This window comes from Mastigoproctus giganteus, chromosome 1, assembly GCF_048544385.1.
Source record: "Mastigoproctus giganteus isolate SK-2022 chromosome 1, ASM4854438v1, whole genome shotgun sequence".
Lineage (NCBI taxonomy): Eukaryota > Metazoa > Arthropoda > Arachnida > Uropygi > Thelyphonidae > Mastigoproctus > Mastigoproctus giganteus.
The window spans coordinates 6,141,799-6,157,379 of NC_143575.1; the positions used below are offsets into that span (position 1 = coordinate 6,141,799).

Genomic DNA, 15,581 nt, shown 5'->3' on the forward strand with positions numbered 1-15,581 from the left:
ATTATAGAAGGGTCGAATAATGGTGCCAATAGGCCAGATAGATTCGGTTCCAACTAAATTGAACAGGTCTTGTGCACATTCAACCCTGAACGATGCGCAGCGGGGGTTCCTGGTGTGAAGTTGCTGCACCTTTAGTCGAAGGTTTAGTTGATCACGCAGAACCTCGGCAACATGATTTGCTGTGGTATTTGGGGCTAATCGAGATATGAAAAGTCCACTAGAGGGTCTGGACTTCTGCCGTCTGGGAGGTGTGTGGGAAGGCTGCAGTTTGGAGTTGGTCGATGTGCCAATTCGAAGCCATTCACGTGAAGCTATACTTGCTCGTTGGCTCACTCTGAAGTTCATACGTGTACTATCCTCTGGTTGCATAGGATAGGATGGATTTGCATTGGGGTGAACTGGGAGTGGAAATTGTAGTGTGGAAGAATCCGCTGGCTCGAATATTGTATTCGCTCCGACACTGAGTCCCAGGCCTTGTGAAGATGAGCAGTGCGAGTGAGGTATGACGGGACAGGCATTGAGAGAAGTTGGGTGTGAAGGTGGAAATGATGACTTTTGCCTCATTGGCATAGAGGTAGAGAATTCGTTATTGCAGGTAAGAGAGTTTCTATATGCGGTGCCGTTGACCATTGGTGGAGCCTGCTTCTGTAATTGTGGAATCCTCTCTTTCATTGAGTGGTGATTAACATCAGTTGCCCCTTTCAGCTTCAACTTGAGCGTACGTGAATGTTGGGCTTTTGTGGGTGCTTTTTGCCCTTTCACATCTGTTTTTGGAAGCTGGCTGGAGCGAGGAGATGGCGCTCGAGGATGTCCAGTGTTTGGCCGTTTTTCAGATTGTTTCCTACCAGGAGCTTCTGATGGAGGACTGGGGATTGATTTTTTTGCTGCATTCGGGGCAGACTGATACCGTAATGGCCTTTGGGTAATTTTTATATAATCTACTAAGATCGTCTGAGTTCAGAAGGTTAGTGAGTTTGCTCGGATCTGCTAGCTTACTCAGTTCAATCTTATTATAGATATCAAGGAGTATAAATTTCATCTCTTTGTTTTCTTTGTGTAGCACTGTGATGTCATCTTGTAGCTCTGCCAGTTGTGCTTTTGAGATTTCATTTCCATGATCTATTTTTGCTATTGCTTCTGATGAGGGTGTCCTGAAGTTTAATATTTCTTTTTCAAGCTGGTTAATTCGGGAGATCAACCTCTCGGTACTCTCAACAACTGCGTCCGTGGTTGCTGAGCATGACACACTGGGTTCAGGTATCCTCAGTTCTAGACGTTTATCAGGTTTCACACCTGTGGTGTCGGTTCTCTGTTGTCCTGAGTCCTTTAACCGTGTAAACTCAGCAGAAAGTTGAAAGATTGCGGTCTGAATTTCGTTAACAGAATCCCTTAGCTGAATAAAATCACGGCGGGATACGCACTCCGGATCAGTTTGTAAATTAGATGAAGTGTCATCAATATTCCTCGAGTCATTTTCTGCTTGTTTGCAAAGTTGACATTTCCAACAATTTTTAATTTTCTTTGCGAGTCTTTTCAGGTCAGCGTATGGGCTACATGGCCCACAGAGGCGAACGGCTTTGCACGAAGTGCACACGAGGACATAGTCAACTTGATGACCACACCCTGTGCAAGTAGTAGGTTCGCTCATGTCTGCAGAAACCGTAGGTATTTGCTATTTAAAGGATTAGCAGCGTCCTTGAAGACAACGAAAAACTGAAAGGCAAATACAGAATACGTGGAAAGTCGCTGAAGGCACCGTGAGTGAGGAGTGGGTCAATGTGCCCTGAGGCATAAATTCCAGAAATGTTATGGACAAGCTTAGTGTCGGCAGCTCGTGCAGGCAGGGAGTTCTGTATGTCGTCATACAATCCGGAAAAGCAACGGACAATTGTCTTTATCACTGAGACCAAAATAATATTCAAAATTCAAAATTAACCTGAATCGAATTAAGAGCTGCATCTAGTTATAGGTGTAAGTGCACTTTACTGTCACAGAAAGTTAGGGCTTTCTTTCAGCCTGGGTTTAGCATTGATGGGGGCACCCTCCCCAGTCAAGTGCAAGGTATTTACGTGGCAGCCACGAGATAGAGACGCCTCTCTATATCCCTGCTGCCAGCCACATGGTGACCACTGCGGTCTGGCAAACAAAGGATACAGATATTAACGCAAATAACCTGCTAATTTCCCAACAGAAATTTCAAATTTTCTTACCGGGGAAGTCCACTAGTAGACATCTTTGAGTGAAAACACATTTTGAGACAAGAACTGAAGTTAAAGCACATTTTTAAACGAATTTATATGGAGCGTTAAAGTGCACGTCTTCACTATACAGCGGCGCTGGCTTACCTGACTTACGCTGGCTTACCATTTACTAGTACTCACCTCTTAAGATCCGTAATTAAGGTTTAAAATCCATAAGAAGTAAAAGTGAAAAGATTCTAAATGTAAGACTTTCGATGGATGGATGTGAAGGGGAAGAGCAATGCACTTCTTCCTCAGGCCATGGTCTTATTTTATTTCATTAATGTAGTTAATATTTTCACTTTTACTTCTTATGGATTTTAAACCTCAATTACAGATCTTAAGAGGTGGGTACTGGTAAATAATAAGCCTTTGTTAAAAAAATTTTAATGAGTAAATACAGTACTTTAAGCTCTAGTTGTACAATTATATAATTTTAAATCCCAGATTTAAAAACTTGCTTCTTCTCTCCTCATCAAGACAATGAAATCTAAACAAAGTTGCCTTGCATGTTTTTCATAGATGCTTGTCCATCGTTTTAATAGCAGTGAAGATCCAAATTACATTATACAAGCCATTTTCATGCCAACAAATATGATCTCTGTATTGCAAGTGATAGACCAAGGAGTGACAGTGACATTTGAAATCTATTATCTGTGATCAGTTATTTGGAGACTGATGGCAGGGAACAGCTGTCAATTCGAGTTCTGGTTGGGATACAATATTAAAAACTCCACAGACAACATTGTGTGGCACCTTGGGAGGTATACAGGAACTTGTTAATATGGAATATTAACAACTTTCTGTGTAACCAGATTAGAATTGCAGATCAGATTAGCTTTGAAGTGGATATGAGTAATTAGCATTAGTAGAGGCATACGATGCAAGAAAGCAAGCTTTATACAGCATCAGCCTAAAAAAAAAAAAAACCCTTACCATTTCACCCATCCATTCTTTTCAAATGCTTGTCTAGTTCTGCCTTGAATTTGTTTAAGCTATCAACTTCCACAACAACAGATGGAAGTTGGTTCCAGCAATCAACTACCCGCTGGCTAAAGGCAAATTTCTGCACATCTATTTGACAACTGTCTGTCCTCAATTTCAATTTATGCCCCCTCAGGTTTGTAATCTGAGCAAGTGGAAGAATCCCATCAGAATTCAGTGTGCTCAACCCATTCAAGGCCTTGTACACCTCAGTCAGATCACCTTGCAGGTGCCTAGTCTCCAGCTGCTGCAATTTACAGAACTTAAGCCTCTCTTGGTAACAGGATCCCTTTATTCCTCTCACCAATCTGGTTGCCCTTCTCTGTACACATTCAAGCAAATCTACATCCTTCCTAAAATGAGGCCTCCAGACCTGTACGCAGTACTCAAGGTGTAGCCTGACCATTGCCTTATACAAAGCGATAATCACCTCCTTTTCCCTGCTAACAAAATTCCTGTATATCATTTATAAAACTCTATGACCTGCTCTTGCCGCCTGTCTGCATTGCTCAGAAAACTTCACACCTGACTGCACAATTACTCCCAGGTCTTTCATTTTCTACCACCCTGTGTGGTATGTAGTACCACACAGTTGGTACGTTCTGCTGGGGTTACTTCTACCCATATGCAGTACTTTGCATTTGTCGATGTTAAACTTCAGTTGCCACTTCTCAGCCCATCTGCCCAAATTTTCTAGATCCTGTTGCAGTAGCACATTGCCATTACTGTCATTAACAACCCTGCCAACCTTTGTATTATCTGCAAACTTCAACACTAAGCCTGATATACCTTCATCAATATCATTGATAAATATACAAAACAACAGTGGGCCCAACACCAAACCCTGTGGGTCTTCACTAATAATATTAGTCCACAAAGAGCAGCGTCCAATGATTATAGACCTCAATCAGATCGCCTTGCAGGTGCCTAGTGTTCAGATGCCACAATTTGCATGACTTAAGCCTTTCTTCCTAAGAGCACCCCTTTGTTCCACTCACCAGGCTTGTTCTTCTCTGTACTCGTTCTAGCAACTCTACATCCTTCCTAAAATGAGGCTTCCAGACCTGTATGCGGTATTCACGGTATGCTCTGACCATTGCCTTATACAAGGGAATAATCACCTCCTTATCCCTACTTGCAAAATTCCTGTATATCATTGACAAAACCCCATGACCTACTCTGGCAGCCTGTCTGCACTGCTCAGAAAATTTCATATATGACTGCATAATTACTCCCAGGTCTCTTTCATTCTCCATAATTTTTCATTGTCATAAAATGGGCACAAAGTGACTAATGAGTATCTGATTGAGTTGGAGCAACAAAAGGTAAGAGTGCAGGAAATGCAGCTAGCACTGCAAGCTTTTTCAGCTTTTTCAAGAATGAGATAGCTATTCTCATTGCAGATGACCCAAAATATAATGGAAAAGCAAGTTTAGTTGAAGCCTGATATAGTGAACTATATCAAGAGAGGAAGAAGCAGCAAAATTCCATTCTAAGTTCTATCCTTGGCTTCTTAAAACATAAATAATTTGGTATGACTAACATGTAAATAATAAATGCTTATGTACACATTATAATGTATATGTGTATTTTTATTGCTTTTTTGTTTTAACATTACTATTCATATTAATATTGGGAAATGATACAAGGAAGAAATCAAGCTTTACAGTATTTACCACGAAACAAAAAAAAAAAAAAACTGCCTGCATCATTTGCCCATCTCCTCTAATAATTTGTCTAATCCTTCCTTAAATTTATTAAAACTACTGGCTTCACACCACACCAGATGAAAGTTTGTTCCAACAATAAGTATCTCTCTCTTGGAACCATCCTTTTTCTTTTCAATTCAAATTTATGTTCCTTTAAGTGCATTGTCTGAGAAAGAGTAAGGATACCAGTAGCATTTAGTCTACTCAATCTGTCTGAAGTTGTAAACACTTCAATAAGGTCTCTTCTCAGGTGGCTTGTTTCCAGATGTTGCAAAAAAAAACCACAACAACAACAAAAAAAACATTGGGGTGAGGGGGATTCAGACTGTTTTCTTTTTAATGAATAGTTAAGTAAGGCTTAAATTACATTGAGTTCAAAAATATGAAAACAGAAATGCATCTCTCCTTTATAACATAAAAATTGAATGTAAAAAACGTATCTAATTTATATCATGCATTGTTGTTTATAGGAATACAACCCTACTGTGAGACTTACCTGTAGTATGTAATTGAGCAAACTAAAAAAAAAAAAAAAAAAAAGTGCAATACATCTGTGACAGGTTAATTGCATTTCACAATGATGTATAATTTTTACATTGTCATATGATATTTAATTAATGATGATAATAATAATTATAAATTGAAATATTCCAGTCCAAAAGCACTAGAATACTGTTCTAGTACTTTTGAACTGGATGATAGCTGTGTTAAGAGTTTATGGGATAATTATTTATAAAAGTTGGCTGTCATTTATGCATTTGCACGGGAAATGGACAATTTCACCGGAACTTGTCCATTTCCGGTGAACCAATGGAGTGTGATATTTTAAAAACAAATTGAAACATGCCACCTTCCAATAGAACTTGCCTGATGAAAAACAATTACGAAAGTTCAGGATTGTTCATTTTATAATTGTTCAACAATTATAAAAGTTTATGGTTTGTGACATCCTTTTTGGTGGTTAATATTGTCAGGACCTTTATCCTTTTTATTTTAAAGATATTAAGGAAATGAATACAGTTAAGTGTGTATTTATATATATATTTTTTTCCTGCAGGGTCTTTATTACAGTTATTTTAAAACCTTAACTGAATCCCCTACACTCTTGCAAGGTATTTTTAGTATGATGAATGATAATTTGACTGAATATCCTCAGGTTATTAATACTTTGGAGCGTTTTAACTTGTATCCAGAGGTAAGTATATTTGATCCTTTCTTTTAAAACATAAAGTTCTTTACATCAACATCTCCAAGAGGAATGAGAAAAATAGGTGCTGTATTGAAAAGACATTATATAGATATCTCATAAAATTAGCAAAAGAATGAAGTTTGAACATTTAACGTAATTCTACGAATACACTATAATATAAACTTAATTCAAAATATGAACTACAATACATAACAAGAAATAAAGATTATACATTGATTATTTGGTGTATACAATCAGTGTAAGATTAATTCGTAAATTATGTAGATACACTATTTAATTACTGTGTGTGTGTGTGTGTTTACTCTACTAGTATGAATGAACTGTACTTCTAGAGCATATCAAGGTGTAAATATAAGAACAACAAAAAAGAGAACACAGAAGTTACTCAGTTTGCATCTCTTTCGAATTTATCACGTGGTACATAAATATACAGGTACACCTTGATTTATGCCACTGTTAGGTTCCTGGGGGAGACAGGTGCAAATGGAACCCTTTATATAATGGAGTCGATGGGAAATCAAGGATTAGGTTCCGGGCACCAAAAATTTTACCTACCCTTTTCAATACTGGAGTATTTAAAGCTCAGAAATAAACTTTTTTTAATTAAAAAAAAGTGTTTTATTTTTAACACCAAATACATACAACACATGTAAAAAATAAATTAATACAGTAGTATATAGTTGTAAAAGAATAAGAGAAGTTTACCTCAATATGATATGTAGAACACTTCTGTATGATACTCTCCAGAAATTAAAACGAAAACAATTAAAAATCGAAAATGTTACATTACAGTAAGAAATCATTAACAATAATTAAAAATCAAATGAACACAATTAGAAATAAATTTAACACAATTAAAAACAAAAATTGCAAAACAATTTTCCTTTCTCTAATTAATTAATTGTTTTCATTTTAATTTATGGAGAGTATCATGCGAGAGTGTTCTACGTATCATATTGAGCCAAACTTCTTATTAAAATGATATCAATATTTTACAGATATTGATATCAACGTAGAACGTATTGAGTATTATAGATCTGGTTCATACTATCAAAGTTATATATAGTATACATAAAAAAATATTGACAGTGGCTTAATGCCGAAGTTTTAGTTGGCTTTTGAAGGCCCTGATTGAGAAGGTTCCTTTTTTGAAGAAAGAAGCAAGCATTGATTGCTTGGATTTCTTCCTTTCTTTAAGAATTTCAAAATAAGGGCTCAGGGTTTATATGACATCCCTTATAACTGTGGCACTCCTCCCTCAGTCATGATCAATGTCACAGAACTCCTTAGTGAGGGACTCTACTTGCAAGGATCCATTGTAGATCACTAGTCTTCATAATTTTTAGAGGAGAGTCTACTTCTTTCTCTTCCTCTTGCTGTTGGTTAAGTTCTGCAGCTAAGTCTTCAAGGTCTTCATTTGAAAGAGTCTCTGCATGATTTTTAAGAGCTCAGTTACATCTTCTAACCCTGCCTCTTGTGCCAGCCTACCGATGTCTTCTACAACATTTTGTTGTGGCCCGAATCCTCTGAAATGGAGAAGTTTATGCCACACTCCATTTAGATAACTGACAGTCACTTCTTGCCAGGCTGTGTTAATGATTGATGCCCTTTAAGACATCAAACGACTTCCATTATTCTCTGATAATGTTGGTCATATCTAAAGCTTTACCATTTCTGAAAATGTTTACCGTAGGTAATAAGCTTTAAAAGTGGCTATTACCCTCTGGTCCATGGGTTGCAAAACTGATGTTGTGAGGGGCATGTAGACAACATTAACTTTAAGAGGCGTTCTGACTTACCCATATTTGTAGGATGTCCAGGGGCACTGTCCAAAAGAAGAATGGCCTTGATTGGTAAATTTTTGTCATTACAGAATTTGAGAACAGTAGGGTAAAAATAGTGTACTAATCCAAGAAGACATCCTATATCACCCAAGCCTTCTTGTTTAACTTCCAGTACACAGCCAACATATGGCTTTGCTTAAGCCTTTCATAACACGTGGTGTTTCAGAGTGATACACCAACATTGGTTTCAATTTTAAACTGCCTGACATATTTGCTTCCAACAAAAGTGTCAGCCTGCCTTTTGATACTTTAAACCCAGGAGCCGACTTTTCTTCATGGTCAGTGAAGGTTCTTGAGGGTAACTTTTTCCAGTAAAGGCCTGTCTCATCGATATTGAAGATGATCTGAAGGCTATTCCCCCCCCCACGTACTATGGGCTGAAACTCTGCAGGAAACGTGGTAGCTGCCTCAGCATCTGCACTTGCTGACTCGCCAGTAATTTTCACACTTCTGCATTTGGTTCTTGCTTTAAATCTCATGAACCAGCCTTTACTAGCCAAAAATATTTCATTGCACTGACCTTCTTTCTTTTTTAAGTCTTCAAAAATTGACTTAGCCTTTTCAGTTATTACAACTTGGGTCAAAGTAATGTTTTTTTTTTTTTTTTTGTTCAAATCATCGACCCAAAGTGTCAGCAATTGCTCCATTTTTTCTAAAAGCTAACTTCTGCTGTAACTAACTTGTGTAGCACTTACTCTGGTAGCACTTTGCATCGATTGTTTTATTTTTTCAGCATTCTTTGTTAATTGTAGTAATACTGTAGTCGATTGAAGCATATTCATAGACCTACACACATTAGGGCAGCTTTCACTGGCTTCCATCCTCCGAATAACCTCCATCTTATCTTCCAACGTGATAGATCGAAGTGCTTTTTTTTCATGCTTTAATTTTCACTAGGATTCATTGAACTTCTTTTACCAGATGGCATCTCTATTCTATTAAATTAAAAACTTTAGTTAATTGATAGAACTTAATGTACTGTTATTTTGAAATTCAACTTAATGAGAATAATAGCAAAGCTTAACTGATGGTACTCATCTCAAATAATCCACTTAGTTGTATGGTGTTTAAGGCAGAGTTGTGGAAATTCAGTTAAGTTGCATAGAAATAGAATTATTTAAATATAAATAGAGTAGAGATTATATTAAAAGCCTGTAATGAAAATTTTCCCAAAGGAAGAAGCACACCACCTCATTCCTTGATTGTCCTATTTATAAATTGTTGAAACTATGAAGAACTAATAAATAAAGCTAATAGTCATAATGGATGACTTTCGTGAGTGCACCACTAACCAAAGACGTTATCACGAAAGTCATCTGTTATGACTATTGGCTTTATTTGTTAGTTCATAGTTTCAACAATTTATATATAGGACAACCAAGGAATGAGGTGGTGCACTTCTTCCTTTGGGCAAATTTTAATTACAGGCTTTTAATAATCTCTACTCTATATATATATATTTAAATAATTCTATTTCTATGCAACTTAATTGAATTTCCACAACTTTGCCTTAAACACGTACAATAAGTGGATTATTTGAGGGAGTACTGTCAGTTAAGCTTTACTATTATTCTCATTAAGTTGAATGAAAAACTTTATTAATTATGTAACACAGTCTAGTGGATTGGCAAAAACTGCACACAGCTATCACTAATAGCACAATTAATAAAAAATGTTAGCATAATAAATTTCAAACACGTGTATATGGCGTAAACAACAACCAACTGAATGCTTCACTACATGGACTTTTACCACCCGCATCCACAAGTGGCTACTTTGAGGGTGAAGCTTTCTCATCTCTGATTGGCTATTATACGTGCATGCTAATCACTGATTGGCTAAGATTGTGAGTGGGTGAGTTTTGCATTGTGATTGGCTCAGATTGTCCTTGATCACATATCTTGGATCACATATCACGAGTCTGGTGTCGGTAGAGCAGAATTATTCTGCGTATTCTGCATGATGATCACCAGCGCTCATTGCACTGCAATACAGTACCATTCTATAATTGGGTGTAAGTGTACTCCCCTCATGTGATTCACAGTACTATTATTGGTGGCTATGTGCAGTGCTTCAAGCCATGAGTGCTGGTGGTAATCATGTGGATAGTCGACGATTTCAATATCCCTTTGGGGATCAAGGTTGTGCTGCTCAACCCAGTAATGCTTGGCGACTGCAGAGCATTCAAAATTAGTGGTTCGTAGAGCCACCTCATGCTCAGAAACCCGATCTTTCAATCTTCTACTAGATTCATCTACATAACACCCCCCACAATCTGGACATGTAATAAGGTATACGGAACCACTACGTATGAAAGGAGGAACAGGTGTTTTCACCTTAGAAATAATAGATTGTAATTTCCTCCCCGGAAGTTGCACACATTGTATATGATGGAGGCGCAAAATCCTAACATGAGGTGGATAGCCGCATGCGGCTATCCACCTCATGTTCTAGATAGATGTGAGCTTCAGGCTCACGAATTTGTTACGAAATCTAACCGGCCTCACGTCAATCAGTTTATCTGTACTGCCTACATCCCCTATTATCTGGTCATATCGGAACGTCTTGTTAGGATTTTGCGTTTCCATCATATGTGAAGTGTGCAACTTCCGGGGAGGAAATTGCAATCTATTATTTCTAAGGTGAAAACACCTGTTCCTCCTTTCCTACAGAGTGGTTCCATATACCGTATTATGTGTCTGGATTGTGGGGGGTGTTATGTAGGTGAGTCTGGTAGAAGATTGAAAGATCGGTTTTCTGAGCATGAGGTGACTCTATGAACTGCTAATTTTGATTGCTCCACAGTCGCCTAGCATTATTGGGTTGAGCAGCACAATCTTGATCCCCAACGGGATATTGAAATCGTCGACTATTCACATGATTACCGCTAGCGCTCATGGCTTGAAGAACTGCACATAGACACCAATAACAGTATTATGAATCGCACGAGGGGAGTACACTTACACCCTATTATAGAATGTACTGTATTGCAGTGCAATGAATGCTGGCGATCATCATGTGTATGTAATTCTGTTCTACTGACACCCAGACTTGTGATACATGATCATGCCCAGCTGACTTGTGCTATTGTAAGCATCAATATATACTGAAGTACACTATTCACAGACTAGCTGATAAAGAGGCACTTCGCTTAGAAAGCTACTATGTATTTTAATGCTTTTATTATATTACATATTAATGCTTTTATCTTATTTTATTTCTGTTTTATCTTATGTATATATCATTTTTATTTTAATAAATTTATTTTAACCAGTTAGTCGGTCATCACAAGAAACTTGGATGATATAGTGTTACCTTATATGCCAAACTGTGTTGTGATGTTGGTCTCAGAATGTGTGCATTAGCTTTTCTCTGTAATTGGCAAAGCTACCCACTTTGTAGGAGCCATAAAAGTCTTAGATACTATATAATGAGATGAATAGTAGTCAAAGTTAATTTCATTACACCACTGAGTGATTTCTCATGATCAGCCTAAAAGCTTATCATTAGCTTCAATAAATTAGCATTCTTTCATTTTGAAATGTAAATATTGTAATAAAAAAAAGTAAAAATGAAAACAAGAGGGTGGTAGAAAATTTTGGATCATTATAGAGAATTCAGTCAATCTTTCAAGGTCATTATAACAAATTCATAATGTCATTAGGTTTTTTTTCGAAATTGGTCAGGACCTACCACATAGGTCATTAAGAGAGGGTTGCTGTGAAGAGCTTACACTGTATATATTTTTAATTTAATGATAACATTTGATAGAAGATAGCTAGTTAAATTCACCTTGGCACTGTTAAAAATACTATTTTTATTTCAACATAACATAAAATTGTTTGCTTTGAAATGCAAACCTACACTTTTTTTTTTTTTTTTTTTTTTCAAGTTTCTGATTTTGTACTAAACTAATTTGAAAATTTATCAGGAAAAATTTTTTTTTCTTCCTCTCCTCTTTGAGGAGTACCTCAGCACTTTCCTTTAGTTGCTGTACTATTATCTTATGTGTCTGAAAAATTTTAGGGCTACATTCATAAAATATTAAAATCTCAAGGAAAAAAATTTAACATTTAATCTTAAAAGTACTTCCCTCATAACTTGATACATCTCTTTGTACAGTCATACAGCTTCTGGATAACTCTTTGGAATTGAACTTGTGGAACTTAGCTTAACTCCCTTGTCACATTGGTTTGGATCACTTAATCACTGTCAAAATGGTGTCCCCTTCAGGTGGGATTTCACTTTGGGGAACAGAAAATAAACAGAGTTGTAAAAATAATGTGAAGGCATATTGTCGCAAAGTGCAAGAATCACACTCCCGACTCACTGTGTCTGGCCAAACAGCTGACATCTTTTCAACTGTCTGTCCTTCTAGTACAAATTCATTGTGCACAACTCCTTGCCAATCAAAAAAAAAAAAAAAAAAAAAAAATTGTTTTGGTTTGAGACTTTTGGAACTGGAGTTTCTTTGGTCTTGGCGAATTTTCTGCAACCTGTGCAGCTGATTATCTTTTTGTTTCAGGTTTATACGCAAAGCACAAGGATTCATCACTGGTTATGATTTTTTTAAAAATGTCTGGATCACTGTCTGCCATCTCAGTCAAATCTCAACATGCAGCAACTTGTTCCTCCTTCTGTTCTGCCATCAGTGCATGCAGTACAAAGTGCAAGCACAGTTTCCTTTTTTTTTTTTTTTTTTTTTTTTCAAATCTTCAACAACAATTGAGCTTATGGTATCCTTGCTGATGTGAAGCTTGTCTGCTATCATTCAGAGGGAAGAGGGACAGGCGACAGTCTTCCGTCAACAGCTGTAACTTTTTCGATGGTTGAGTCCATACAAGACTGGGATGGGCAACCACGCCATGCATCATCCTGAACATTTTACAGAACTGACCATACCAATAAAAATGTTGAATCATGATAGTGCTTCATATCCATAAGCTGCACTCATTGCAACTGTTTCAGTTGCACTTTTTTCTGGCTTTAAAATGACATGATTTTACTGCAACAACTTAAACGTGACTTTCCAGTAGAACACCTTTGTGCACATTGTTGTAACTTGGCACAGAGCCAGTTCAGACTTGACAGTGAATAGTTTCAACAGTGACCAAATGTATGGTGCTAGTAGTATCATTTAATAAAAAAATAAGTCCTAAACCTTTTCATACACCTTGTATTTCAGTGACCTTACAACAGTTCTCCAAACTTTCATTATTAATGGTAAATTGTATTCTGATGACTTTAGAATCTACAGAATCATTGATTCTGTATTCAGCACTCATTTTACAGTTGTCATCTTACATTGGCTCATTGAAAACAGTATAAGCTATTTCAGATTCCCCCCCCCCCAGATTTTGGGTTAAACATTTAGTACTTGTGGATTATTACATCACTCAGTAGCAAAGTGGAATTATTGATCAGTTGAATGATTTTAGGACATTACATTCATCTGTCTGATCTTACAAATACCATTTTCTTAAAGTTTTTAGACCTCTTCCTCTTAGTAAATGCAGTTCATCTCATTAAACATGCCTCAGCATTTTTATAAATGTTGTTGACTACTATGCATTTATTTGGTACCTTTCCTAGTAATATCAGCAAATCCTAATGATAATGAAACAAGTCTGGATGCTAGTTTTTCTGAACAGAATTCATTACTACTTGATGACCCTTGGTTGAATCAAGCTGTGATCCCTCACAAAAGGTTATGTGCTGTTTTGTGTAAGGATCTTAGTTACCAAATCTGATGTCAAGCAGGTTATAGGTAACTGGGCTCTGTTTCACATGTTACTTCTCAGATTACTGAGAATAAGCAGTTAAAAGTGAAGATTGTGAATTTACATCTCGCAGGCTACTGTTTCCCTTCCCCCAGTTCATGCTGAAGTTGAATTTGCAAAATAGGAACCTAAACCCACCTCAGCTTCTAATCTAATCATCTTGAGAGCTCAGCAGGAAAGTTTGCTTGATTCTAGTGAATCTGTGAAAAATTAAATTTTTAAATTTCTCAAATCAAAGTTTAGAGAGGTTAGAACTAAGAATATTAAAAAAGATATGGACATGGTGACCTGATTGAACTTCTCCAAAGCATATTGACACCTTAAGAATATATTATAAATTCACTGACTTGGGATGCAAATTGAAAGCATAAAAGAGAGGAATTGATTAAAGGGTTCTACCATTAAAAATTTAGAGCATCACAGATTTTCTTGGCAAGAGGTTTTGTCTGAGCTAAACCTTGTTTCAGTCCCCAGATCCACTGTGAATTGGATTATTGAGGTATCTAGTCATATCAGATCTATACTGAAAGCATCAGAAGGAATTTATCTTTCATGGACCTCACATAAATTTTGCAACTTTGTCTTGGTAGAAAAATGCTTCAGATGCCTTGGTTATGGACATTCATCTCCCATCATTCTGAGCATATTTTTTTGTGGTCACTGCCCTGCTGCAGACCACAGTATTCATAAATCTGAACTAATCTCTGAAATGCATTAATTGTGTGAATATGAACAAAGAATGCACTCATCAGATCTAAAAAAAAGCTCGAGTTAGTAAAGTCACATATAAGTTATAATTAACATTCACTTCTATCTTTGCAAATAATTTAAGAGTTTTACAAATTAATGGTTGTAGGTCCTTAGTGGTTTCAAATCAAATTCATGTGAAAATGGAGAATGAAGTTTTAGACAAAGTCTGTCTGCAAGAGCCAGACTGCTATAAGGGAGTAGTAAGAGGATTTCTGCTTCCTAAAGACTAGGTCTCTGCAACTATTTTAGGACCTCTATTTTGGAAGTTAGCATGGTAACTTCCCATTGCATAACTCATGCAATTTGTGCTCATATTGTAGGCAACTTTGGTTTGACTCTTGTAGTTCCACTTTATTGTCAATATGCTGATCAGATTATGCCCTACATTGATTATTTGGAGAAGGTATTGGATGTCATGAGTCAAACAAATATTATTATTACTTTAGATACAAATGCAAGATCTGCGTGGCCATAGCAATTTCTCCAATTTTTGGGCATAGCAGTTAGAAAGATTTATTATTTCTCACCACTTTAGGCCAACCAATATGCTGACAATACAGCAACATATTGGTTGGCCTAAACCTGCTGGATAATTCATATACATACATACAGTTCTACTGCTTGACAGCCAAATACTGATGTTTCCATAGCCAAATACTGATTGCTAATAAGATTAGACATCAAGAGTTAGTAATGATTCAGTTACTTTTGACTCATAAAGTATTACCTTTGTGGTGCCCAAAAACTACGTGAAATTCCTAGATTTGCTTTAAATGTGTTTCCCAGACAAAATTTGTCTGTTTCCTTAAGAATATCTTTACAGATGATGTTAAAGTTTTATTCTTTGTTCTTTCTCCAGATGTGATGGCTTCATCTTGCAGAATTTAACCATTACTGCCTCCTTTTGTTCCATGAGACTAGTTCTAACATTCTACATCAGTTCCCTAGTGAACGTCTGAACTTTCTGCTCACCAAAAACTGGTTATTTCAGTTAGGTCTTTATAGCATGCTTGTGCTGAGACTTTGCCTTTCTGAAGTAGATAATCTTAAACTTAGGTATACAG

At 36.7% G+C, this 15,581-nt stretch overlaps 1 protein-coding gene across 1 annotated transcript in view; it reads left to right on the forward strand.

The window, feature by feature from the left end:
• LOC150090513 (protein C-mannosyl-transferase DPY19L1) overlaps positions 1 to 15,581 on the forward strand; it is a 272,499-nt gene that overhangs the window by 22,288 nt on the left and 234,630 nt on the right. The window contains exon 4 of the mRNA XM_090378261.1: positions 5,991 to 6,128. Within this exon, the coding sequence (XP_090234387.1) occupies positions 5,991 to 6,128 (138 nt within the window). The remainder of the gene's footprint in view (positions 1 to 5,990; positions 6,129 to 15,581) is intronic.